Here is a 26,768-nt window from a genome sequence, read left to right on the forward strand (position 1 = left end):
CCTATTATTTTGGCCCTTGTGTTTCTGTGTGTGTCACATATGCGACTCAGTGTTACAGTCAGTCCACCACATCAGTGTAAACGTAATATTTTAGCCTTTGGGAGCTTGGATGAACAATACACTGGCTCTGTGACAAGTCTGTGACTCGACTGAAGCGTGTTACTCATTTCACTTCAGGCCTGGGGTACAGATCAGGAGACTCTGTTCCAGAAAGATTAGCCTGGGTGAAGGAGATGGAGGAAACAAGAAGGAAAGGAGATGAAAGGTGACAGATGGAAGAAACAGGTGATAAAAGGTGAGAATCGGCAGGGAGAGAACAGGGAGTGAAAGTTGAATGAGAGGGAGGTTAAAAGAGCATAAAAGGGAAAAGCAAAAGGAGGATTAAATGAGCAAGCTGGAGACTGTAGAGGAGACAGGGTGGGAGTAAATGGAGGGGAACAAATGGTTTAGATTAAGAGAAGGTAAAAAGAGAAGAGGCAAAGACAAGATGGGGCAGAGGAAGAAACATGGTGGAGGTGAGGGAAAGAGGATCAAAGGCGAGGCGTGGATGAAAGGATGAAGAGGTGGGATAGAAATGAAGGGGGGAAATTGAGGAACTGAGAAGGGGGAGAATACACGAGGTGGAGGGAGAGGGAGCTGGAGAGGAGTTGAAGAGGAGATGGGGTGGTGATGAGTCATCACCAGGCTATCAGCCCTGGTGGGCTGGGTTGCTGTGGGGGTGGCAGTGTGACACATATGCAGAAACACACACACAGAGGGGCGCCGGCCATCATGCTGCTTATACGTCTCCTCCTGCTGTGGAGGCGGGTGGAAGACAATGCAGGGTTGCCACTGGGACACGCATCCTACACACCCCATGCACATGCAGCCCTTTTCCTCTGACACACACACACACACGTACATAATGATGATGGCTGAGCGAGAGGCCTCATTAAGACTCTGAGGATGGATGGATGGTTATATACAAGGGCAGGGGGATAAACAGTCAATGCAGCTGCAGGAAAGAACACCAGAGCTGTATGCTTTCTGCATGTCTCACATACTATTTCCTTCATCATTCATATTTTATTGGGTGGTGCATATGCAGAGGTGGATGTTGTAAAAAAAAAGGAACGGTCAGAGAGGATGACATGCAGTGTATTTAAAGGCATGACATGTACAGTGCAATGCTGCGCTTCTCTTCCTGTGGCAAACACAGACAGATAGCTTCATGGACTTCTGAATAATTCTCTCATTTTAAGCGTGTCCAATATGCTTAACGCGGTCTTTAGCCATACTTAAAGCCATGTAAATGTGCGAGTGTGGTACGCAAGACAAGTGTCATGTCATCCAATTAACCCACTGCAGGGAAACAGAAATTATAGCTGACGCACATGTGGTGCATTTACAGTACACATGCTCTTAGCCTAATGCAACGTAGGCAAGAAGGGGCAGGCACCCTGCAATAAGTCACTTCCTCTGTGACAGGCACGCTCTCATCTCTTCACGTCTCCCTTCGGTGCTGAGTCGATCTCAGAGTTGCCATGCCAACAGATTGGGGGATTCCTAATTCTAATCTAGGCCACTGTGCACACATACGCTGTACACATGCATGGGTGCATGCAACCAAACAAAACACACATGCATTTTTTTTTTCCAGTGAGTGAAACACTGTGGCAGTGCAGTTTTAAAATCAATGGATGTGTGTGTGTGTGTGTGTGTGTGTGTGTGTGTGTGTGTGTGTGTGTGTGTGTGTGTCTGAAAGAATGCATCAACCCGAGCAAACGCACCGGCACGTGTACAACACACATACAGCGGGGGGAAAAAAAACGACTCATCTCACCAGTGAAATTTGAAAACCTTTGTAGGAATATGATTTTAATTTTTAAACTCTACATACATTCATACATCTCTCAATTAGAGGAGCAGACAGTACGTGTGTAAAATCTGTATGTGTATGTGTGTGTCTGTACGAAAGAGTCGCAGGTAAAGGGGGTTCCAGCTGCCTTCTGCACACCTGCATATTTATTATGTGCTTACAAAAATTGGGATGGAGACACATAATGAGGGACAGAGACAACATGGTCAGAGAGACACAAACTGAGTGTGTATACATGATGGAGAGTATCATTTTGAAATCCATTGTTCATATTTTCAATGAGATATGGATGTCCACTGTCTGGTTAGTCTGTAAACATTTCAACAGTAATTCTTACTGAAAATATATTTTGCTATGACAGTCTGTATAGGTCCAAATAAGAAAGTTTGATATCATTTGAAGAGACGTGAAAAATAACACTAAAAGACACTTTTCTGATTACAGTGACTATGGGTTTACTGACATGTAAAAATAAGTAGTTTTCAGTGCCCCTTGTGAGTGGGCGTGTGTGTGTGAGTGCATCTATGTCGCGTATATGTGTTCATACATTATGTAGGCATGAGATGGGGTTGATCAAGTATGAGTTTGTCTGTGTGCATGAATGATTCCATATAGGTGCATGTTAGTATGCCTGCATATGCAACCGTATGCATGTGCATACATATATACTCATATACAGAATCACACATAAGTACATAAGTATAATTATGGATGTGTATCAGGCATGCATGTAACCCTGCATTACTGTTTGTGTGTGTCTATGAATAGTTGACTATGTGTGCGAGTGTGTGTGTGCGAGTGTGTGTGTTAGTCGCTGTCTTCTCTCTCCTGGGTCTCAGCCAGGGAGCTCTCATCAATATTCTCCAGGCTCTCAGCATGCTGGATGCTGAGCTCAGAGAGCGGGATGCTGGGTAATGTAGTCTGTTCAGGGAAGAGCCAGGGCTTGAAGCCGGGGTTGTGTCTCTGCTTCCACTCTGAATACTTCAAACAGGCTTTGTTGATTTTCTTCAGCGCCTAAAAAAGGAGCAAAACAGATGAACAACACAAGTAAGACAACATTCATTGTTTTGTAGATGTGTGTTGATCGTCAACATCTTCAGCTGGCAGAAAGAAAATGATTGCACTTGAATGCACTGTCAATATTCATTCCTGGTTGATGCTCGGATAAGACAGACTGGACTGAACAGGGATGAAGAATAGTTTTAAAAATCCTCATTCAGTATGTCTGTTAGTTTAAAAGATTAAATCAAATGGTTTTCCACAATATGTACTATATTCTGAATTATAAATTTTTCCTGATAAAAAAAATCTATAACACCCAGACAGAAAATTCTTCTTGCATTCACTGTGTTGAAGTCATCAGCATGGGTATTTTCAGTGGGATTTGTGCGTCTCGCTGAGCAGCTATTTTTTGACTATCATCAAGGGGGTACCTTCATCCCAGGCTGCTCTCCAGAGAATCTTTGCCCTATTTCAACAAGTATGCACACACCCTCAAACAGACAAACAAATACTGGAGACAGAATGTTCCTGGATTCGTAGGAGAGATTATAAATTAGCTGTACAAGTGCCTGTGGATATAAGATCCAGTGTTTTGGGTTTAGGGGGGGAATATTGGCAGATATGAAATATAATATAATAAGTATGTGTTCCTTAGTGTTTAATCATCTGATATTAAGAATCATTGTGTTTTCTGTTACCTAAGAATGAGCCGTATATATGTACACAGGGAGTGGGTTCTCGTCCGGAGGTTGCAGATCACGGTTCGCCCCCTCCAAGGGTCTGAACCTCCCCTGTGCAGATGGCGGAGCTCCGGCAAACACGAGGTTTCTCATACCAAAACTTTGTCTCCTGGGCTGAAACTTCTGCTTTTGTATCTTTATCAGACCATGACTTCATTTTTGTTTAGGGCAGCAGACATGTCTTGTTTCGCCAATTCACCTCAATCATATATTTAGACCTGCTGCAGATATGGGTACAGCCTGGCACGAGATTTACACCTTCTCCCCTGGATTTTCAAGGGCCAGCGAAAGCTCACTGGACACCACCAGAGCCGCAACGCTTTCCAGGGCACAGGCCCTTCTTTCGGGGCCAACCCAATCCAGGGTGCAATGCCCTTCATAAAGAAAAGAGAACTCTCCCCGGGGCATCTGCATTACTGCACTGGATGCCTCGCGGTGCCTATCTCCACCACTCCAGATTCGGGGATCTGAACCCGACTCCCTTTCGATCGGCTGGGGGCGACGTAGGCCATCGCCCCCTACCCTTCCGAACGCCGTTCGCCCATCTCTTAGGACCGACTGACCCATGTTCAATCAACTGCTGTTCACATGGAACCCTTCTCCACTTTGGCCTTTAAAGTTCTCATTTGAATATTTGCTGCTACCACCAACATCTGCCCCCGTGGTGGCTCTGTTGCACCAGCATGTTTCTACAATAGCCAAGAACGCACAAAACAAACAGTGGCTCTAGTTTGGCCATTTATGTTTTTGCATTGGCCTCTGTAGTTTGCAGCCCCTCCACGACAGTTTAAATCACAGGGTCCATTTGTTTTGGAGAGGAAGAGACCTCTGCGGATAATACAGCTCCTGGTAAAACCTCCTAAATGTCTAGATAAGAAGTAAGGTCAGCACACAGTTGATGGGCTAGCGGCCCATCTGCAATGTGCCGAAAATTTGTAATCTGAAACTGCTTTATTTTTGTTTTTAACATATTAAATCACAGAGGGGAAGAGACCTGCTGAACTATGAACACTGAAGGAATTCTAACCAGGAGGAATTTCAGCTGTTTGCAATCTGCAATCCTCACCACTAGATGCCATTAAATCCCCCTGCATCTTACACACTGTTCCTTTAATACACCACCAAACACATATAGAATCTGTGTTGATCTGCAATGACTTACGCTAGGAGCAAGGAAGTGGGAAGACCTGTTGACAACCCACTTGGGTAAGGAACCTGCAAAGAGAGAGACAGAGTGAAGAGTAGGATGGAAAAAAGTGAGACAATGACAGGAAATAAGTGACAGAGAGAGAGAGAAAGAGGAGGAGGAGGGTGAAGAGACAAAAGAGGGATTTTAAGTTTGCTTTATTGCATGTCATGTCATCCAGGCTTTGTAACTTGCTACTCGCTGCAACACACATTACAAACCAGTGATTAGAGACATTTAGACAATTAGCACTTGCATGCGCGAGTGAATAAGAGGGAGAATCGGATTAATGGATGGAAAAAGAGAGCAAACAAGAGAGAGGAGGGACAGAATGAGGTGGCAGAGTGAAATAGACTCTGTCCTTCATATGGTTACTATAGCGACTCATTTTGACAAAAAGGCAGGGGGATGAATCATTCATTAGAACTTTGAGCATGCGTTAAGCACCTGGGTGTGCGTATGTGTACCTGTGTGCTTCAGTCTTGAGTGTTTACTTTTATTTATGCACTTCTGTATGAGTTTGTCCTTGTGCTGTTAATTGTCTTTGTGTGTGTGTGTGTGTGTGTGTGTGTGTGTGTGTGTGTGTGTGTGTGTGTGTGTGTGTGTGTGTGTGTGTTAGTTACCTCGTGGATCTACCTGGGCCATGTAAGTGAGGGTACAGCTGCTTGGTCCCTGGCTCTGGATCATGTAGCCAGTCTGAATGGACACAGCTCGCACCAGATCCTTTTTAGGAGGGTATTTCTGTAGAGACAACACGTGCACACACACAGATTCTTATTGGAAGTAACATCCGTAATCAGTGCATGTACCAACCTTGAACAAGACAAGGAGCCCTGTAAACCTTCATTCATTCATTCATTATGTAAATGACATTGGCCTACAGTGCACCAAAAACATCACTAGTAAAAACAAAACACAAAAGTGTCTTTATAGTCAAAATGAAATGAAAAATGCTTTTTAAACCCCTTCAAGCCCAGTTTAGGCCAAAGATTTGCGACGAGCTGAAAACATTTTAGAACGTTGCAGAGAAAAGTTGCAGTGGTGTGAACTGGCCGGTCTGAGCTCGACTCACGCCGACTGATGGTGATTCATTGGTGCTGGTTTTTCATATTATTGTGGCATATTTATTGTGAATACAGTCCATCTGATGCTTGTTTTGTTAATGTTTTTCGCTGTTTCATCACTAGTACAAAGGCAACTGTCACTGTCACAAACTCTCACTATCCTCATTCATATTTTAAGAAGCTGCAAATTATATTCAGCCACAAAATAAGTCTGAAAAGCTGCAAATCAGAACAGAAGTACAGACAGTTGTTGCATAGAGATGACACACCATCTCATCTAGTTGCATTGGTGTGAACCAACAGGTTTTTAGAACATGGTGGAACAGCGCATTGCAAGTAGTTGCCTGTTTCAACTTGTCTCGTCATGAATCTTTGGTCTCAACTGGACTTAATATCCCAAGTCATACTGAACACATATTTTACACTATATACAAAAAACCTTCAACTTCTTTGTATTCTTATATCAAAATCCAGTCATGTTTTCCTCCTGTAAAACCATATACGTGCGCTTATGTACGTTTCAACAATTAATATCATGACATCCATCCATCAATCAATCTGCAACCCTTAGCAGCAAAAGCTAAGATTAAGTTAGCTAGCTAGCAACAGCATGCTACATCTGTGTGTCTTCATTTCATTTGTCACTGGCCATAGGGCTAGAGTCTATTCATTTGAGAAAAACACACCTGTGGGTCCATGCAGTGCAGTGGTTAGCAATGTCGCCTCACAGCAAGAGGGTTCCTGGTTCAAACCCAGGGTGGGGGCTTCGAACCCTGGGTTGGGGAGCCCTTCTGTGCATGGCTTGCATGTTCTCCCAGTGTCAGAGTGGGTTTTCTCTGGGTACTCCGGCTTCCTCCCACAGCCCAAAGACATGCAGGTTAATCGGTGACTCTGGTGTGAATGTGAGCGTGAATGGTTGTCTGTCTCTATGTGTCAGCCCTGTGATAGTCTAGCGACCTGTCCAGGGTGTTCCCCGCCTCTCACCCAATGTCAGCTGGGATAGGCTCCAGCCCCGACCCTCAAGAGGATAAGTGGTTACGGAAAATGAATGAATGAATATCTGTGACAGCTCCAGATTATGCACAAGGCATTTTACACTGGACAGCTTCGGCAACTACCCAGAGCACACGATGGGCTCCTTTTCTCTAATTGACAGATTGTGCCGTACGGTCTGTGTTATGCTGTCAAAGCCTAGTATGACATTCCCACCTTTCAACAATCAAATCAACTTCCTGCCAAATATTTTCCCGCCTGCCTATCCTGTTTCACTAGGAAATACTTTACGGTACTGTAGCTAGATACTGGACTTTAGCTCTTTGTGTCCATCTGCCAAAGGGTCGACATACTTTGTGCAGGGTAAGCATTGGGATTCCGGGCTCTTTGTCTGTGTTGTGTTTTTCTGCTGCCAGTCAGTCTGATTTTCTGCTTCACAGTCATCTTTCCGATGCAAATCCAGTCCACACTACTCTGTGAATAACACAGCAGCGAAGGCCCACTACTCCACTCACTGCTGGCTCTTTTGACTATATATCTAAGATTATTATTCATGAAGATAAAGTACAGCACTGGTTAGCCTGTGCTAACTGGGACAGGCACACTGCAGAGCACTTCAGAAGCACACTTTCTCAGAGGAGATAACTACTTTATCATTCCCTAATATTTGACTGTGCCTGGACCTCTCTACTACATGGGGGACACTGTAGGAATTTTTGCTGACAGTACAATGACAGCTTTCGTGAAACATGACATCTGCAGGTTTTTGGGAAATCAGGGACATTATTATAATCTTCTGACGTAATAGAGAGGGTTTTTTTGTTCAGAGATACTCAAGGATATCAGCATTAGTCACTGATGAGGTGTCTCTCTGCAGTCTTGACACATCTAGTATACCAGGAAACTTCTTATCTTACGATCTAACAATCAGTTAATTGCTTGATCAACAGAACATTTACTTAAGTTGTGTTTTTTGGCTGTTTTTTTTGGGTCAGATCACACAAGCTAGTTTAAGTCATCACTTCGGGCTCCAGTAACTCAAATGGGCATTTGTTATTTTTGATACTTTTAATCATTCAACATTTAATCAACCAGACAGAGTCCACAGCCATGCTAGCAGCTCTGTGAAGGTGCGCTTACTCAGTGAAGTTTAAGTCTTGGCATGGCAGTAACAATCATTACTGTCCCTGTTATATGGCATCTCATTGTTTTCCTACTTTGCAGAATTTTTCAGTTGCTGTTCTTCTCGTGTCAGCTGCTAACAGCTGCTAGCTGTTTTTTAAATCTCCTGGTGGTGGGTCGCCTGCCACACCCCATCCTGCCGCCAGTGCTTTTTACACAGACATCGATTTGATGCTGTTACTACCTTCTCTGTTTGCTTAAAGGCTCGACAACTCTGTCTCTCTGTCTCTGTCCCCCAATTCCACAATCGTACCTTTTATAAAGAGCATTCATTCATTCATTTTCCATAACCGCTTATCATGTTAGGGATCACCGGGGCTGGAGTCTATCCCAGTTGACATTGGGCGAGACGCAGGGTACACCCTGAACAGGTCGCCAGACTATCGCAGGGCTGACACATAGAGACAGACAACCATTCATGCTCATATTCACACCTAAGGGTAATTAGAGTCACCAATTAACCTGCATGTCTTTGGACTGTGGGAGGAAGCCGGAGAACCTGGAAAAAACCCGCGCTGACACAGGGAGAACATGCAAACCATGCACAGAAGGGCTCCCCCACCAAGGGTTCGAACCCCCCACCCCAGGAACCCTCTTGCTGTGAGGCAACAATGCTAACCAGCTTCCCGCCTTGAACAGGCTGTGTAAAAGGGGCTCATCAGAAACTTACAGGACTTACTTAATTTTTCTTTCACTAGCGTAAATGGGCTTCCATAGGGGACTATGAATGTCTGCACAAAATCTCATCCATCCAATAATAACACTGCCATCCCTGGAGTCATTGTGGCTAAAAACTTGTAAAAACAGATCAGCTGATAGAGTAGTCATTAGGCGTCTTTAGCTGTAGCCCTAATATAAATATAGACCTCTCTTATAAGAACAAGTCAGACTTAGACCGTTACTCTGGTGGCAGTGTCAGCTGGATCTCAAAGGCTGATTGCTGAAAGCCGTTCCACATGTATGACAGAAAAAGCAGTTGTAAATAATCATGGGAAAGAGCACAGATGAAGATAGTGTCAGAGTATAAGTGGACTGAATCCTGGCGGTGGGTGTGTGAACTCAGCACTACACTAAGGATCCCCCTTGAGCCGCACTCCACAAGTAAAGCTCTCAAAATCTACTGATTACACAGAGTGACCTTGGCTAATTAAACACAGCCATGCACACACACACACACACGTGGAACTCAAACACACACACATATCGTCTATTATGTCCGTAACCACTTAATGATGCAGGAATGCGGAAGGGGAGGCGGAAGTCAACAGCGACGAGTCACATGAGAGGTCTTATCCTTTTGTAAACATTAAATTAGTGAGTGAAACTGAGAAACTGAGAGGGAAAAGAGACTTTGGGGACACACACACCAAAAAGCAATAAAGATGGAGAAGAAAAAGGAAACGAGACAGAACAGACTGAAAGTCAGATCGAGAAACGTACATCTGAAACTATTACTCAGTTATTTGATGAGTTGATAATTCGGAAACTGTGAGGATATGCTGCTTTTTATTTCTCTTATGCAACAGTAAACTGAATAGCTTTTGTTTGTAGATAAGACAAGATGTGTAGGACATTGTGAAAGGCATTTTTCACCATTTCCTGACCTTTGATAAGCCAGACAATAAAGCATTCAAGCAAAAAATATGCAGATTAATCGATAATAAAACTAATTGGATGTTGCAGCCGTAAAAAGAGGTGATAAGAACAAGCTTTAACATGGAACAGTTCTTGTCCTCCTCTTCCTGTTGGACAAGAAGCGGAGAAATACATCCAAACTAAAGACTGGGTTTTTGGGCCCAATTCCAAACTGAAAGTCACTCACATGGTCTCGGCGTACTCTAATCAGTCGGTTTGTTTTACTGCCGTTTGGCATTCAAATTACTCAAGTTCTTGAAAAGCACGACTGGAAGCTGAACTGAAAACACAATGTATGCAACAGAATCCAATTAGCCAAACTGAAGCAGTGCCAGCACACAGTACATCTATCATTTCCCAGGTAAAAGCATCCAGGGCAGGAGGTATGTCAGGCGCTCTCTCTTTGGGAAAGATGCCAAATTCTCTTTGCCTTCTGGATGCACCGGTTGTTTTAAATGACTGACTCACACACAGCTTTGGAGTGCCGCCTTTCCACAAATATTTAAGGATTTCTTTTCATACAACACAACGCCCTTACGCTTGCTTAACTGGATCAACGCTCATGTCGGCTCACCCAATGTGCACTCATTTCAAAACGGGCCAGTTGTTTCTCAGTGCACCTTTGAGCACATACAGTATGTATGGAGTTCTATAGGGGCGAATGAGCGGGGCCCCAGCTGAGCTTCTATAAGCCCTCTGTGCATATGTGTGTATGTGTGTGTGTGTGTGTGTGTGTACTCACAGGATGTTTGACAGAGTAGTTCATGATGATGTAATCTTTCCCCATTGGCAGCCAGGAGCGAAGCGTGACAACATCGCGGTTCCGAAGAGGACTTGGACACTTCCCTGTTAATGCACAAGATGAATGTGATGAACAAAACACATCAATGTATACTTTTTGTGTGTGTGTGTGTGTGTGTGTGTGTGTGTGTGTGTGTGTGTGTGTGTGTGTGCCTCCCCTCGCAGCCACAAATCATATTAGTGACAAGTGAATGCTTTTTGTAAACAGCATATGTTTACACTCAAGTGTGTAACGTACATGAGTAGTAACCGACATCCGCATTGACCGTAAGTTTCCCGATATCGAAGGTCTCAATGACGTTTCTGTCCCATTTCTTTCTGTATTCAATGTCGTGGAGAACGTCGTATATGGTCTCAGCTGATACGTCCTTACATACCATCCGACACTGAGAAAGACAGACAGACAGACAGTGTTCATTTTGGGCAATACAGAACATATACTGAGCTAACATAACTGAATCATGGACCAGATTTATGAGTTTTATTGCACTGATCATGCAAAAACATTTAAGAGCTCTATCCGATGCAAACTACGAAGTCGGAAAATCCATTAGATTTTAATGACACTGCATCCCATAAATTCACAGTTAAGTACTGTGCTGTTGTTGAGGAGAGCTGCAGAGTTTGTCGCTATTCATCCCATGTGAAACAAAAAAACAAACCCCGGTGAACACATCAAAGATGAGCACAAAACTCTCCATCCATACTTAATCTGATATGCAAACAGAACAAATAAAATAAGAGGAGGTGTGTAAATACGAGTATTGAGGGATCCTGCACACACTCAAAGAAACACGTGCGCACACACACACACACACACACACACAGTGGCAACTGACGTGTAAACGATTAGACATCAGATGGTCACGGGGTATCAGTGTCAGAGAGCAGCGAAAGAAGACTGTGTGTGTGTGTGTGTGAGTGAGAGAGAGAGAGATAATCAGGAGAGAATCGAGAGACAGGCCACTGACCACAAATGAGTCATTACTAGACCTGAGCTTTTTAAATGGAAAACAACACAGTCAGTACAAGAGACAGACACACACAAACACGCACACACACAATCTGTCAAGATGGTATGTGAGAATAAGGGGGAAGCAAAGGGTCTGATCATTTTTTTAGATACATTATATGAATTACTTTCAAAGAAAAATCTATGATGAATTATACATTGAACTTTTTAATATGGAACAAGTATGGTGCAGTGCATCACGGCGTATTAATGAAACCACAGGGACTCCTGCCTATGTTAGCTTTGAAGTGGATGGCACTGTACATACACCACAAGCCATGTAAAGAGAGGTGTGCAGCCCTTGGGTAAAAGCTGTTACTACAGTTACAATTACCAGGGGGATACTGGGAATTAGTCTTACAACAACAACAACAAAGAAGGGCAGAGCGATGGAGAAGAGACACAAAGAGACACTGAGAGCAAGTGAGAGGCCGAGAGAGAGTGAAAGAATAACAGAGCAGGAGGAGTAAATGAGAAAGAAATGGACCGAGGGTGGTTGTCTATCCCAGATGACTTTAACTCCCATTACAAATCAGTCCACGAGGGTTAAAACTCAATTTTCTTTTTCCCTCGTTCCCTCAGGGCCTCATTTAAGAAACTGATCACCAACTTTACTTTACATTTGGCTGTACAGCTCTCTTTAGTGTAACGGCACTAAATATGCACTTTCCATTTTACAACTTGTTATCTGAGGAGCTAAATGAGATATGGATCTGCAAAATCCTTCACTAATCACAGACGCATAATTCTGTCACATGAAAAAGTAATATAAGTTTACTAAAGCTATGTTGGCAGCTCTGTTGGGCTGTGGTTAGGCACAGCAGTGCTAACATCAGTATGCTAGCATGCTCTGACAATATTAACATGCTACTATTTAGCTATAATGTTTGTAACATTTGTCAGGGTGCTCTTATGCACTCTTCGTAAATACCTATGAAAAGCAATGCGCCAGAATTTGTATACAACCCATGTAATCATGAGCCAGTAATTCCTATATAACCCACTTAATGGGGAAAGCTGCAGTCATGGGACCAATCCACTGACAGGAGCAAAGAAGGAAGTAATATAGGGAGCAAAACTTCGCATAAGGAGGCAGGCTAGTGGGTGGATGGGTCAAACAAGCACAGGACTTTTCCCCCCAAGAGACTGGTGATTGTGTCCCATGTGAAACCAACTTTGACTTATTTTAAGGAATGTTGTCACCATGTTTCTTTTCCTAAACCTTACCTACGTAACTTTACTTGTCTTAAACTTTACGTAAGTACCCTTATATTAAGTACATAACTTTGTTAAGTCGGCTACCTAACTTCACGTTAAGTAACCTAAGTAGCGTTACAGCACTCAACCATGTTTCTTTTCCTAAACCTGACCTATGTAACTTTACTTGCCTAAAACTTAATCTACATACATTTACGTTAAGTATGCAACATCGTTAAGTCGGCTATGTAACTTAACTTTAAATAGCCTACGTAATGTGACAACGCTCAACTGTGTCTCTTTTCCTAAACCTAACCTGCATAACTTTACGTTAAGTACGCAACATCATTAAGTACTTTACTTTTACTTGCCTAGAACCTGACCTACACATCTTTACGTTACATTTGTAACTTTGCTTAGTTGGCAACCTAACTTTATGTTACGTTGCCTACAGAATATGGCAAAGCCCAACCACGTCTCTTTTCCTAAACCTACCATACCTAACTTTACAGTAAGTAGTACGTAACTTTTTGTTAAGTATGTAACAAGACAACACCCACTTGTTTCTTTTTCTAAACCTAACCTTTGTAACTTTACTTGCCTAAACCTAACTTTCATAACTTTACGTTTTTAAGAACCAAACATGACGACACCATTTCTCGGGCGATTATTTGTTAGATCTCCTATGAACTGTTGATTTATGATGGACAAACCAACCAACAGACACACCAGAAAGTCACCATTTCAGAAAATGTTTCAGGTTAATACCCAAAATTAGTGAAGTTAGTGATTGGTTAATTGTTCTGGGACCACATATCATTATAATTCTCAACATCCCATTTTGCCTTCCAACCCACTTGTCCAAGAAATTTCATTTTACTCTAAATTCAAAATGGACAAGTAGGCTATTACAATATCACTGTGCACTGCATGCACTCACTTGTTGCTTCTGTCCAGACCCATTTAATTTATATAGCCCTTAGACATGGCCACAGTCTCAAAGGGCTTCACAACCAGCCGCACTCTGGAACAAAATAAATTGAAAGTGCTAAATTGAAATGACATCTCCCCAAACACAGACCCCTCACTAAGAACAAGGAAATAAAGATTGGGTGCAGAGAGCAGGTAAATACAGACTGATTGCTGACATAATCACAAAGAACAGACAAAATAACAACGTGGCGCAAGGCATCACCTGGTCGGATCTCATCAATACTTCAATCAAGGGAGCTACTTTATGGTTCTGTTTAGGAGGTAGACTGATACATGATTGACAGATATCTGAAAATGTCCTTTTATTTGAGTATTTCCATTTTCTGTACATTTATACTTCTAAGCCATTTCTCTACAGCTAAAGCTACAATGTGTGATCAACATATACATTGTTATAGATTTCACTGTTCAACAGTACACAGTCAGTGTCCAGTTTATTAGGTACACCTCTACAGTCTAATGCCATCAAATGCAACTGTTCGGCCATAAAATCAGTTTTTATGATACCTATCATGTTCATTTTGACATCGTCATAATATAATCATATGTTTCTGACTGAGGCCATCGTGAAAGGTGGCGTTGAGCTGGATTACATTATATTGAATGGTGTATCTTACATCATAATTGAATTTACACCTCTACATAACAGCGTCAACAAAATTTCATATGGCTTTACACACTGATTGTATAAAGCCATTAAAATCAGCTGAATCTTGACTGGCTACAGTGTGATAATACTTATATTATAATTATGTATGTATGATGAGTATTTTCAAGTGTATTTTGCTGTCTTTACTTTTTACATTTTGACTGCAGGAATTAGTGGAAGGACTATTTTTAACTAAATAAAGGATGTAAGTTAATTTTTCCAGCACTGCGATTAAGAAACCAGACTATGAGGAGGCCAGGAGACAAACTCACTAACTGTTTAACTGTGTTTAGTGACTGTAGAGTCACATGATACTGCTCTGACTAAACAAATGCAATGCCAGTCTATTAAACACAATGGTTAAAACTTTAACAATTATTCTGTTATTACCCAGAAATGATTTGGTGTGTGTCAGGAGAACGTGTGTGGGGTGCAGAATGAGGGTACGGTTGTAGACTGACATTCAAGGGAAACAACAAAGCCTGTGACAGAATGCATGATGAATCCTGTTGGGCTGTGTATGAAGGAGAATCTGGCCATGCTACATGTATCCAGTTACAAGGATAATAATTCAATATATAAGGGTATATTGCAAAACTGTGAGCAAGGTGGCATATTGCCTTTTATATTATAAACTAATTTTAGAAGCCAGCATTGCGTCCTTCATGGCTCTGCCTCTTTCTTTACAAACTGCTTTTCTGGTTGCATTGAGTTAAAAAATATTCAACTTTGGGTAAAAAATGCTGCAGCTGCTCGTCTTTGTCACTTTTTACCCAGTCGTCCAATCACAGTGGAGTAGGGGTGGGGCAAATAGCCCACAAGGACCAACCATCATGTCACTGAACAACAACAATGGAGAAGAAACTAATACTGAACCCACATAGAACAGCGGGTCTGTTGTTTTTCCCTATGTTGGCCAGTCTTACCATCATCCAGCGCAGGTACTCTACCTTGTGCCGACATTTTTACTTTGCGAATATTCTGTATCATGGCAACCAGACGCAAAACGCCAAACCTCTTATTGTGCCTCAGTGCCCCTCTGTTTTTGGCATTTAACAATGCACAGGTATTTGTTCTAAAATCTATGTCATCTTTGTCATTTAAAAAGCAACAATAAAGCTTAATTACAAAGCACTAAAATCTGGATACAAGGTAATTTGCAAAAACAACAAAAATGGCGGTAATACCGCATATCAGCTGTTGAGCCATCTTTACTTGCTGCAGGGGAAGTTCCTTCACCGCAACAGCCCTAGTGCCAGTATCAGTAAGGTCTCATATTTGATATCCGTGCTCGTTTGTGCATGTGTAGACAGACTGGCGGAGGACTCGCAGGTCAGAAAACACCAGGGAGAATAATAGATGTATTGTATCCAGAGGCAAACTGAGACAGGAGTACAAGGAAGAAGGAAACCCAAATAAAAAAGGCAAAAGGCAACAGAAGAGAACTGTAGGGAGCAAAAGACATCCAGTACACAATGAAGACGTACAGCCAGCTAAGTACACGTGTGCGTAATTCTATTATACACTAATTCGGTGAAGTCAACAGATGAAGCAAGGAGACGGAGATACAGAGAGGCGGGTGAAAGAGAGTTCAGAGAGATAAAGCAGAGACAAAGGGAGACAAAAGGCAGACGCGTAGGTACACAAACAATGTGTGTGCGTGGTTTGGTGAGTCTTTTCTTCATGCCTGGTCCGAGTCCACACTGTGCCCACTGCCCACTCAGAACACCCTGTGACCTCTGACCCCTGCACATCCAACCCACTCCACCCACTACTTATTCTCTCCCTTGTTCCCTGTCTCACCCACTCTTCTTCTCCTCTCTTCTTTTATTTGCTTGGTCCCTGCGACCTGTCAGCTCTCATCATTTGCTCCTCTGGGCACTGATACATGATTGCAGAAGACAATTTTGAACAAAAAAAATGGAGGAGTGCGTGGGTGATTTAGAGCTGGGTTTCCCTGTGTGTCAGCAGGGAGCTTGAAACCCAGGAGTCTCCCGTGCTTGTGTGTGTGAGCGTGTGTGGGCATGGCAGAGAGGCGGTCTGACAGATTGTCAACTTATTAAGAGTAAACACAGACCACCTACACACTAACACACACCCACGCATTGCGTGTTGTACGTGGAGTCATGTGCTGACAACTGATATGGCGACGACGATGATGATGGTTACAGCTGTGATTACACTGTGATACAAAAGTCACTATTGATGAATATGGCAGTGGCAATGATGATGACGATAATGGGGCTCATGATAATTAGGCTGCTAATGATAATGATGATTGCCAATCTGCTCTCTTTCTCAATCTCTGATCTGGATACATCACTTTTTCTTTATGCTATTAATACTGCGGAGTGGAGCGGGAAACAGGAAGACACTCAATGCTCACATTAATCGTCTGACATGCATCAGCAAAGATGCATGCCTTATTTTCGTCTATAAATAGAAAAGTTGTATCTGTGGCATCGCTGAAAGCCCCTACCCTCACACACACTGCACACACCTATGAGCATGATCCATACACACCATCCAGTGTATTTTCACACAGCTACACTAAAACGTCAAGTGTCTAGGATTTAGGGAGATATATGGCAGAATTGTTGATGAATGATCTTTGTTTTCATTACCTTAGAATGAGCAGTTTATATCTACATAGGGAGCAGGTCCTTGTCCACACAGTCCACTATGTTGCACCGCCGTGTTTCCACAGTAGCCCAGAATAATCAAACCAAACACTGGCCCTAGATGGGGCCATTCACGGTTTTGTGTCAGGCGCCGTACTTTGGTACCAGACATCATTGGAAAAACACTGATTTTAACGTTAAACTACTTTATTTAGTGTTTTTACCACTTTAAATCACCGGATCCATTTGTTTAGTAGAGGAAGAAGACCTCTGTGGATGATTCGGCTCCCAGTAAATGCCTCCTGAATGTCTGGATGTTACGTTATCGTTAGCAGGTGCTGGGCCGGCGCCAGTCAGCAATGAACCAAACAGCATTAGCAAAACACTGATTTGTAACATAAAACTACTTTATTCAGTGTTTTTACCAGATTAAATCACGGGGTCAGTTTGTTCTGAAGAGGAAGAGACCTCTGCGGATAATTCGGCTCCCAGTAAATGCCTCCTGAATGTCTGGATCTTAAGTTATCATTAGCAGATGCTGGGCCAGTGCCAGTCAGCAATGAACCAAACAGCATTGGCAAAACATTGATTTGTAACATAAAACTACTTTATTCAGTGTTTTTACCAGATTAAATCACTGGGTTGGTTTGTTCTGGAGAGGAAGAAACCTCTGCAGATAATTCGGCTACTGATAAAAACCTCCTGAACGATAAACACTGAAGGAATCCTAACCAGGAGCTCATGCGTGGCACATGGGAGAAGTTCTAGCTATATTCCGCTAACTCCTACACACTGCTCCTTTAATGTCATCATTTTGTGAAGAGGACACGCACGTGCCATGTCAGAGTTTGAAATGAGTGGCAGATTGACTGTGTGAGACTGAAAGAATACGAGAGATGGAGAACGATATACCATGCAAAGTAAAGCTCCTGTGACTGTCATATTTACATAAAGATAACATGCCGGGTATAGATAGGAGCCCTACTCAAACTATACGTGTGTGAGTCTGTGTGCACTTTCTACTTCCCTCTGTTTGCAGAGCTGTCCTGAGGAAACACACCTGTCCATACACTCTGCACACAAGCACACACACACAAACATCCCTGCACTTCTATTTTTGTGAGGACCCTCGGTGACATAATGCATTCCCTCGTCCCTTACCTTGACCTTAACCATCTAATTCTTAAACCGTAACCTAAAAGCCAAGTCTTAACCCTTACACAGGCCTTTGAAGAAATGAATACCGACCGAATGCCCTCATTCTGATGATTAAAAAGTATGTTTGGTCCTCACAAGTACAAAACCAAACACACACACACTTTATTCACAGCTGATTCTGCCATGATACACCCTCTGCACACACAGGATATACCCCGAGGAATCACACAGGCAAATGAGGCCAGTTTACGCCATCCTGATTGGCCCGTTCACTACACACCAACACAGACACACTAAGACCCTGCCTCACGAGTACAAAGATACAGTAGATTCAGGGGGGCTGGGAAAACCCCTCTACTGTTGTGGCCCCTGCACACCCCTTTTTACACACACACACACACACACACACACACACACACACGCACACAACTTTATTCAACAAAGTAAACACCTGGTTGCTTGCTCACACCCGGATATGCCAGCAGGAAAGCACATGCACACATTTACATGGAGGAAAATGTATTTAACTTCTATCTCTACATGTGGGGGGACAATGTGCAGTGTAAATTACAGTAATCAGATTTTTATGTCAGGTCTTATCAGAGTACTGTAAGGGCTATAAAGGAGTAGCAACCTCCCCAAAAAGGGTCAGCTGTGAAGCAAAATCTGTCTTGAAGTGAAAGTGACAACACTAAAGAGATTTTGAGCCAGTTAAGCACTAAACTGCCAGTCAGTCAGGTCTGAGGCCAAGTGGAGACTGTAGTGTGCACTGGCAAAGTGAACTGCAAGTATAACAGGGATACAATAACATATATATTTTAATTAAAGAAATTCCAGGGGGATCTAGATCTGGATTGCTGCTAGGTTTAATGGCTCGATGTAGAACAAATCGCAATATCCAGACTGTTTGGATAAAAGATTTCACCAGTACATGCATAAACCAAAAGTATTCATACATTTTATATATTAAGGGGCCACTTCAGGCAGTCCAGAGTGAGACAGATCACCTGCACAGACAAACTAAACCACTACTAAATTACCTTTTTTCTTTTTAAGATTTTTTTGGGGCATTTTTAGCCTTTAATTGATAGAACAGACAAGTGTGAACGGGGGAGAGAGAGGGGGAGTGACATGCAGCAAAGGGCCACAGTCTGGAGTCAAACCCGGGCCGCTGCGGCAACAGCCTTGTACATGGAGCACCTGCTCTACCACTAAGCCACCGACGCCCCGTAAATTACTTTCTTAAAAATAAAATTTCAAAATGAGCTGAAACTTGTATTAAACTATCATTTTTTTAACTTAACATGCATGCAAACAATTTTAATAATCAATTCCTCTTCTCTTTTTGCCACAAATTTGCCAAGTATTTTGTTTCCTCTGGGTCTCTGTCCCCGGAACACTAAAGCCCTATTAATGACTGGTCAAACTCAATGTGTTAGGTGGCTTAAAGTGACACCCGCTGTCCCGATGACGCCTCCACATCAACTCCCAAGACAAACATTCCCATTTGAGGCAAATTGCCACGACTGCTGTTTGACTAGATAATAAAGTTTGCACATCGAGTACTTTCACATGCCCGTCACATCATTACCTCACCTGAACAATGATCAGGATATATTGCATTTTTTTCTCCACCTGCTGCACCCTGTGTTACTGTATTACTGTATTAATGCCAAACTGTGCACCAGTGCAGTTCTGGGCCTGGTTAATCATTTAGTTAAGAAAATACTTGCAAATACTAACAAAAAAACATCACAGGATATCAAAGTAATACATTTATCCTGCAAATTTTGTCATTAAACCCAAAGATATTCTAGTTTGAATGACATGAAACATGAAGCTATAACCTCTGAGTACAAAACTTTAGTCAGCTCTATTGTCTCTGACACCATTTCAGCTTTTGTTAACTTCCCCGTGCTGCGTTAAATGACAAACTGTATGCAAAACCAACACCACAGAAGTCAAAGTGAGCTGTCGCACCATGCTCAATATGCTTTTGGGTACAGACTTGAAAACTGTGTCACTGACAGAGGTTAAAGGTGTCCCCGGAGAATTAAACCTGCCCTTTGAGACTCACTTCTCTACAGCACTGGGGATTTCTCATACAGTAGTGTGCGAGAGGCATGAATTCACAACCCAACCACTGTACACATTTATAAATAGATGAATCTAACACAGGATGCGTTCACTAAACAGTGATACAAAGAAGTAGCACTTTTAGCAGCACATTGGGACTATTTGTGAAGCCCATTTGTTTATGCGCTTACATAGTGTGCTGTGTCATCTAAATACATTTGAAATGCAATACACTGTTAGTTGGTTGCCTCTGCAACTACCATGCAGGGGGGGAAGAAGCAGTTGAAGCAAGTCAGCAGTTCGAATCATATGGGAGTTGAGAAATAAAAGCACCTCCCTGCCAAGTAGAAAGTGGAAGCACATATCTGAGTTATACTTTGTTCTATTTTAATTATATTCCATATGGGATTTGCACTGCTTCCTGTTTCTCACCTGGATGCAGTCTCACCTTAATTTTGTGGATGGACTTCCCTTCCTCCAGAGCCTGGATCCACACCGTGATGCCCCCCTTGTTGTGGCTCACATTCCAGCCTTCCTCGCACAGACACTCCGCCTTGAAGCTGGCGAACGCCCGGTCGTCCGGGATGGTCACAGTCTGCCCAGACATGGCTTGTTACCGGAGAGGGGGGGAGCTGGGAGAAGAGAGAGGAGGAGGAGGGGGTCTGAGAGACTCCTGTCGGGCCCGGAGGACACACGGTGAGGCGGGGGAATGAAGGCAAAGCAGAGAGCCAGCCGCTCTTGTCCTCCTCTTGTGTGAGAATAACTTGTCTAATTCAATTTCCTCCTTGCAAGAAGCTTTTGTGGGCTGCACCGCGTCTTGTGATGATCGGTGTGCGTGTGTGTGTGCGCGCGTTCAGGGGAGGTACAACAACCGCAATCCAGCCCGCACAAACTAATCAAACAGAGGTGTATTTACGCGCAGGTGAGAGCGCACAGGAATAAGGCAAACAAGTGTCAGGAAATGAGATGCACGAATCAAGTGTGGGTTTTATCTGATGACGGTGGTTGAATAAGTTTCAGTCCGGGTTCAGCAGTCCTCACTAACAGCTGCTCTTCAGACAAACCATATGTTTCTGTTTCCGCTCGTCTCTCTCCGTTTCTGTCTGTCTTTCTCTGGGTCTGTCCTCCCCTCTGTGTGTCCTTCTCTGTCTCCCTCTGTCAATTGTGGTCTTCTGTGAGCTTATTATCATTTGCAGTGGCTCTCCATCGCCGCGTAGCTGCTGTGGCAGGTGGTGGAGGAGTCTGCGGTGAGAAATAAGAGGAAGAGGTGCAGGTGGAGGAGGAGGGGGGAGAGGAGGAGGAGGAGGAGGAACCAGGCTGAACAGGCAGGCAACGCAGGGACAGCTACAATGGAAACGCCTCCCTGTGCTGCCTTCAGGTGCTCCTCGTAAAGCTCCCAGCTCTGCGTTAAAGACATTTTGTTCTTAGTTTCATTTGTAAAGTGAAGGCTTTCAATAAGAAGTCCTGCCTTCTGTGTGGAGTTTGCATGTTCTCCCTGTGTCAGCGTGGGTTTTCTCCAGGTACTCCAGCTTCCTCCCACAGTCCAAAGACATGCAGGTTAATTGGTGACTCTAAATTGTCTGTAGGTGTGAATGTGAGTGTGAATGGTTGTCTGTCTCTATGTGTCAGCCCTGTGATAGTCTGGTGACCTGTCCAGGGTGTACCCCGCCTCTCGCCCAATGTCAGCTCGGATAGGCTCCAGGTCCCCGTAACCCCCAACAGGATAAGCAGTTACGGAAAATGACTGAATGAATGAATTAATTTCTGTGAAACCACAGATGTTGTCGACAACATGTATACCAGTGTATGTGGGTTTATGTTTTTTTTTATGATGTGTGCTTTTCACCTGGCAGCAGTACTTGTGCAGCTCCTGAGTCCAAGACAAATTTCAATTAAGTATAAATAAAGTATATCATATTGTATCATAACATTTTGGGATCTTAGCCATTATTCAAAGTTTGCTAAGCCTGTTTTGCTTTGGGAAACATTACACCAACAGCATTGTGACAGTGGTATATGCAACCCATCATATTAATGTTATACAACTGCCGACTGTATGCTGTATGTCAATCTTATATAGCTGGAAGAAAGATGAAACTAGCCACATGAAGGTGTAGCATAAACTTTGGAAGCAGATCTGTATTAAAAGTTCAGCATTAGGCTCATATTTGGAACATTTTTAATTGTCAAAAAATGACCTGCTGACCTAGAAATTGCAGGTCAGCAGTGAAGGGAGATAAGGCCTATGTAGTGTGAGTTGCCAAGTACAATGAACAACACACGACCACTTTAAGCTCATTTGTCAAGCGTCCCTTTATGAATGATTCTATAACAGGAAGCTGCGTGCTTTTTTCTGCAGTTTAAACATGCAGTTAACTCCTGTATGGTTGCACTTTTTGTTTATGGTTCTCATATTCCCGACTGTACATGAACGCACCGAGCGCTATCACACCATACACGCGTACCTTTTTGTAAACTTGTTAGTTCACGGAGCAGCGGGGGCGCGCCTGGCTCCTGTTGGCTGACGTGGAAACTATCTAACCTGTCTTTCTGCCATACCTCCTCATGGCTGGAGTTGTCAGTTAAACAAGATGTGAACTCACATGTTGAGAACAATAAACATTTTAATTCCTACAATGAAATATGTTTGTAAGTGTCACTGTTAATCTCTTTTGTTCCCTCACTCTGCTTGCTTGTGCCCATCTATTTTTCACTCAGTCTGTCGTGTCACTTTCTGTTCCATCACTCTCCCTCCTTTCATCTCGGAGTGTGTAAACCCATTATTGGCCTCCTTCATTCAGTTTAAACCGTGGGTGTTCTCACGACATCATGAAGCCCAAATAATCTAAAGAGCACCTTCTTAGAATCACACGTGTTTGTGTAAAAATACAAATCAAGAATAAGTCATGCAAGTTTTTTTTAATGTGCTGTAATGTTTCATTTTGGTGATTGACAGGTACTGTAGTGTAGCCAGAGTGTTGTACACACATCACAGAGTAACTTCGTCATTTGGGTGTGATCACTTTCTGCAAGCATGAACTTTACTGTCTTGCTTTGCACCACAGCAATGCAGCTTTTTCGCTGCTGACTGATATTTCTTGTGAATAAACAAACCCTGTAACAGCTCCAAGTTTTCCATTACTAACGTAAAGGTCCATTGGCAGTTTTCTTTAGTGTATAATCACCTAAAAATAAGAGTTGTTGTGTTTTTGTTACCTTAGAGTGAGCCGTTTATATCTAAACTGGGAGTGGGGCCTCATCTACAGAATCCGCCATGTTGCACCGCTATGTTTCCACAGTAGCCCAGAATGGACAAACCAAACAGTGGCTCTATTGTTTTTTTGAATCACCTCTGTTTGTTTTGGGGAGGAAGAGACCTCAATGGATAATTTTTTCCATGTAAAAACCTCCTGAATAATAAACACGAAAGGAATTCAAATAGAGAAAAGTTTCAGCTGGTTGCAATCTGCAATCCTCACCACTAGATGGCATTAAATCCTCCCCTTAATCTTACACACTGTTCCTTTAAAGGAAAGTGTGTTTGGCTTGTTGCAGATGGGTCGCTAGCGCAGCACCTGCTAATGTGTGCTCACCTTTTTTTTCTGATAACTTGAGATCCAGGAGCCGTATTCACAAACACTCTAAGAATATTCTTAGAGAGCTCCTATTTTAGCCTAAACGTTTTTAGTAAGGAGTCATAGCCTAGGAGTGATTTAAGAAAGGTCTCAGAGCAACTCTGAGCACGGAAGGGATAGAAACTTTTACCTAAGTGAGGGGGGGTGTTTGACCCTGTTGCCAGGCATGAGGCCTTTTTTTAACAGGTGTGATTGGTTGTCATAGACGCACCCCCTTTTGAGCCTGCATGGTGTGGACACCCAGTGGAAATTAAATGAACTGCTGACTGTGAAAGTGTTGTTATTGTTAGTGTGATCACTCTGCTGATGGAAGGATGAGACTGATTGCATCTTTTCAGTTTTTTCAAATATCTTAGTATCCTGTTAATTTTATTTCTAGCCTTTTAGCATAAGCTGGGAATTGTGTGTGTATCCCTGATAAGATCGACCACAAATATTATCCCTGCATGATCTAATCTGTGGTATTTCATTTACTCACTAACATCCAGCATTTGGAGAATATTTCTCCGACCTCTTTGTCTTTCTGCCATTTTCTCCTCTGATTAAGAAACTCTTAAACCTCTTAAAAGTCCTCCTCCCTGTCCTCTATTTTCTTAGAATTTTGTCACGAGGAACAACTCTAGGAAGCTTTGTGAATGCGGCCCCAGATGTTCAGGAGGTTTTTACCTTCCACCGAGGTCTCCTTCTCTGCAAAACAAATGGACCAGGTGATTCAAACCAGAAAAAATGCAGAATAGAGCAGTTTTACATTTAAAAAAAAAATCTGTGTTTGTGTGGTGCTGCTTGTCGTGGAGAGGCTGCAAAATGAGAAAATGCAAATGGCTCTATCTGGAGCCAGTGTTTGGTTTGTCTATTCTGTGCTAACTGTAGAAACATGGCAGTGCAACCGTAGATGAGGACTCGCTCTCTATGTAGAGAACGGTTCATTCAAAGGTAATGAAAACACAGCTATTCTTATTTTCAGGTGATCATACACTAAAGTAAACATAGTTAATATATATACAATACAGAAATAAGAGTCCTCTGATGATTCAGGTTACTAAGATTTATTCAGAAAGCAAAACAATGCCCGAAGTGCAAGATGGACAGATTTATGACAGAGAAGAAAGGAAAAACTGTCAGTCAAATACAAAATATGAGGAAGCCTATGTTGCTTTCGAGTGAGCTATCAATACAGCAAGATAAATGTGCGTTTTGTTGTGTCATTATTTCAATACAGTTGGAGTTGGCTGCTTTTGTGACTCGTTTATCCAGTTTATTCACAGGCTGATGAAAAGGCACTCAGGGAGACTCACTAGAATCGAGCCATCGTTAACTAAATTAGTTTCACCTGCATTTGCCAATCCAGCCTGGACCCTGCAGCGGTGCAGCTGGCCATCTCAAGACACAGATCTCAGCCATCACATCAGATATACTGATAGTGAGTTTTAAATCTACTCTAGAGACATATTGACATCTTGGTGTGGGTGACTTCAGCTGCATTTGTTGGAGCGAATAGATGTATTATCAGGTGTCTACAAAAGCAAACCCACACTGACATTTAGAGAGGATTGCTGGTAAAGGTGCCAGTGGATTTATGATGGTGGAGCATGATGCCCTCTATGATTCATATGAGCCAGTAAGCTCATTGCCAGCACACAACACACCCATCTAATAAATTGCAGCCCACTCCTGTATATGTCAGATTAGGTTGGCTCAGGTTGTATTTTAGTCACAAGAAAATTGTATTTTCAACAACATATTGCTACTATTTTTCTTGGAATGCACAGTATCTTTAGTGGTAACCTCATCATATGCACGTAGTCGGTGTAGATGGAAATGTCAACCATCAGATATCTGAATAAACTGTCCTCCGCTTGCTGCTTATTTCTTTCACTTACTGATATACAATTGCTTTAAAACTTTGAACGATACCTGTCTGCATTGTCTGCTGCAGCATCACACTTCAACATGACAATTTACAGAAAGCGAAGGAAGCAAGATGCTCTCAAAATGCGGTTTCATTGTGATGTTAAAGACAATTATTATCAGGAAAATTGTGCTAGGTTTGTTGTGCAGGAAGCAATAAATGAATGCAATATTCCCTCTCAGGTTTGAGCTGCTTTTGTACTGGCGTACGTGTGTGTACAACTTTTGTTTTCCTAATACTAGAAGCATTTAATTTCAAGTCCATCAGGTTTTCAGCAATGACTAATTTTTTCATTCTCTGTTCTCTCTTTTGTAGTCACAATAACACAGATCACAGACAAACAAAAACCCACATGCTGAGATAAGTGGGTTCCTTCACATTACATTTCACCAATCTGTGCCCCACTGATGAAATTAAAATATAATTTTCCAGCCATTCTCAATAGTGTGTCCGAAACTGAAGACTTTGGATGAGGATGATGACACTTGCCTGTAACACCCTGTGTACTACACAACAACACTGTACTTTGATGCCATCTGGCGGCCATGATCAACAACCAAAGGACGTGTGCAGCGACAAAACAAGTGCTTGTGTCATCACATGTATGTTATTGTGAGTGCTCTGTTATTCTCATGTGCTTTCTTGCAGACTACAATGTACAGTATGTGTAGGAAAGCACCAGAAATCCCAAACAGCTCCTGTGCGATGCAGTAAAATGATGCACGCGCTGTTAAAACTGAAGGTTAACTGTGACATCATTTCTTATCAAGGGAAACACCTGTTTCGTATTGTAGGGTGATGAAATACAGGACAACTATGCTGTAAATACAGTGGGTATTTTGGTCAGTTAAATCCAGAAGTGACAGTTGGTGACATCACGCATGCGCAAAACAGGATCAACTGCAACCTGTTTTAAAATCACTAATAATATACCTCACTGTAGTTTAAATGATTTATGCGAACGCGGAAGTACATAACAGATACTTATCTTGCCTCGTCTTAAGCATCTGATATAGAAGTTTCCAGTAAAACACCATTTCCCAGAATGCACCGCGCC

The 26,768-nt window shown here is 42.6% G+C and overlaps 1 protein-coding gene across 1 annotated transcript; it reads right to left on the reverse strand.

The window, feature by feature from the left end:
* Positions 1–1,825: 1,825 nt before the first annotated feature.
* Positions 1,826–21,451, reverse strand: stard10 (StAR-related lipid transfer (START) domain containing 10). The gene is made up of 6 exons (XM_050063602.1): positions 20,616–21,451; positions 10,700–10,847; positions 10,403–10,506; positions 5,410–5,527; positions 4,763–4,815; positions 1,826–2,872 (listed from the first exon to the last, which is right to left on the reverse strand). The coding sequence occupies exons 1-6, from the start codon at positions 20,772–20,774 to the stop codon at positions 2,666–2,668; spliced, it is 789 nt and encodes a 262-aa protein (XP_049919559.1). The 5' UTR covers positions 20,775–21,451; the 3' UTR covers positions 1,826–2,665.
* Between the last annotated feature and the right edge of the window lie 5,317 nt (positions 21,452–26,768).

This window comes from Epinephelus moara, chromosome 2, assembly GCF_006386435.1.
Source record: "Epinephelus moara isolate mb chromosome 2, YSFRI_EMoa_1.0, whole genome shotgun sequence".
In the NCBI taxonomy this organism is placed as follows: domain Eukaryota; kingdom Metazoa; phylum Chordata; class Actinopteri; order Perciformes; family Serranidae; genus Epinephelus; species Epinephelus moara.

Coding starts and splice junctions, on each gene's coding strand:
- stard10 (XM_050063602.1), bottom strand. CDS start 20,774: ATGTCTGGGCAGACTGTGACCATCCCGGACGACCGGGCGTTCGCCAGC. Junction 10,507..10,699: donor GGATGTCGGTTACTACTCAT/GTACGTTACACA, acceptor GTGCATTAACAG/GGAAGTGTCCAAGTCCTCTT. Junction 2,873..4,762: donor CCCACTTCCTTGCTCCTAGC/GTAAGTCATTGC, acceptor CTCCTTTTTTAG/GCGCTGAAGAAAATCAACAA.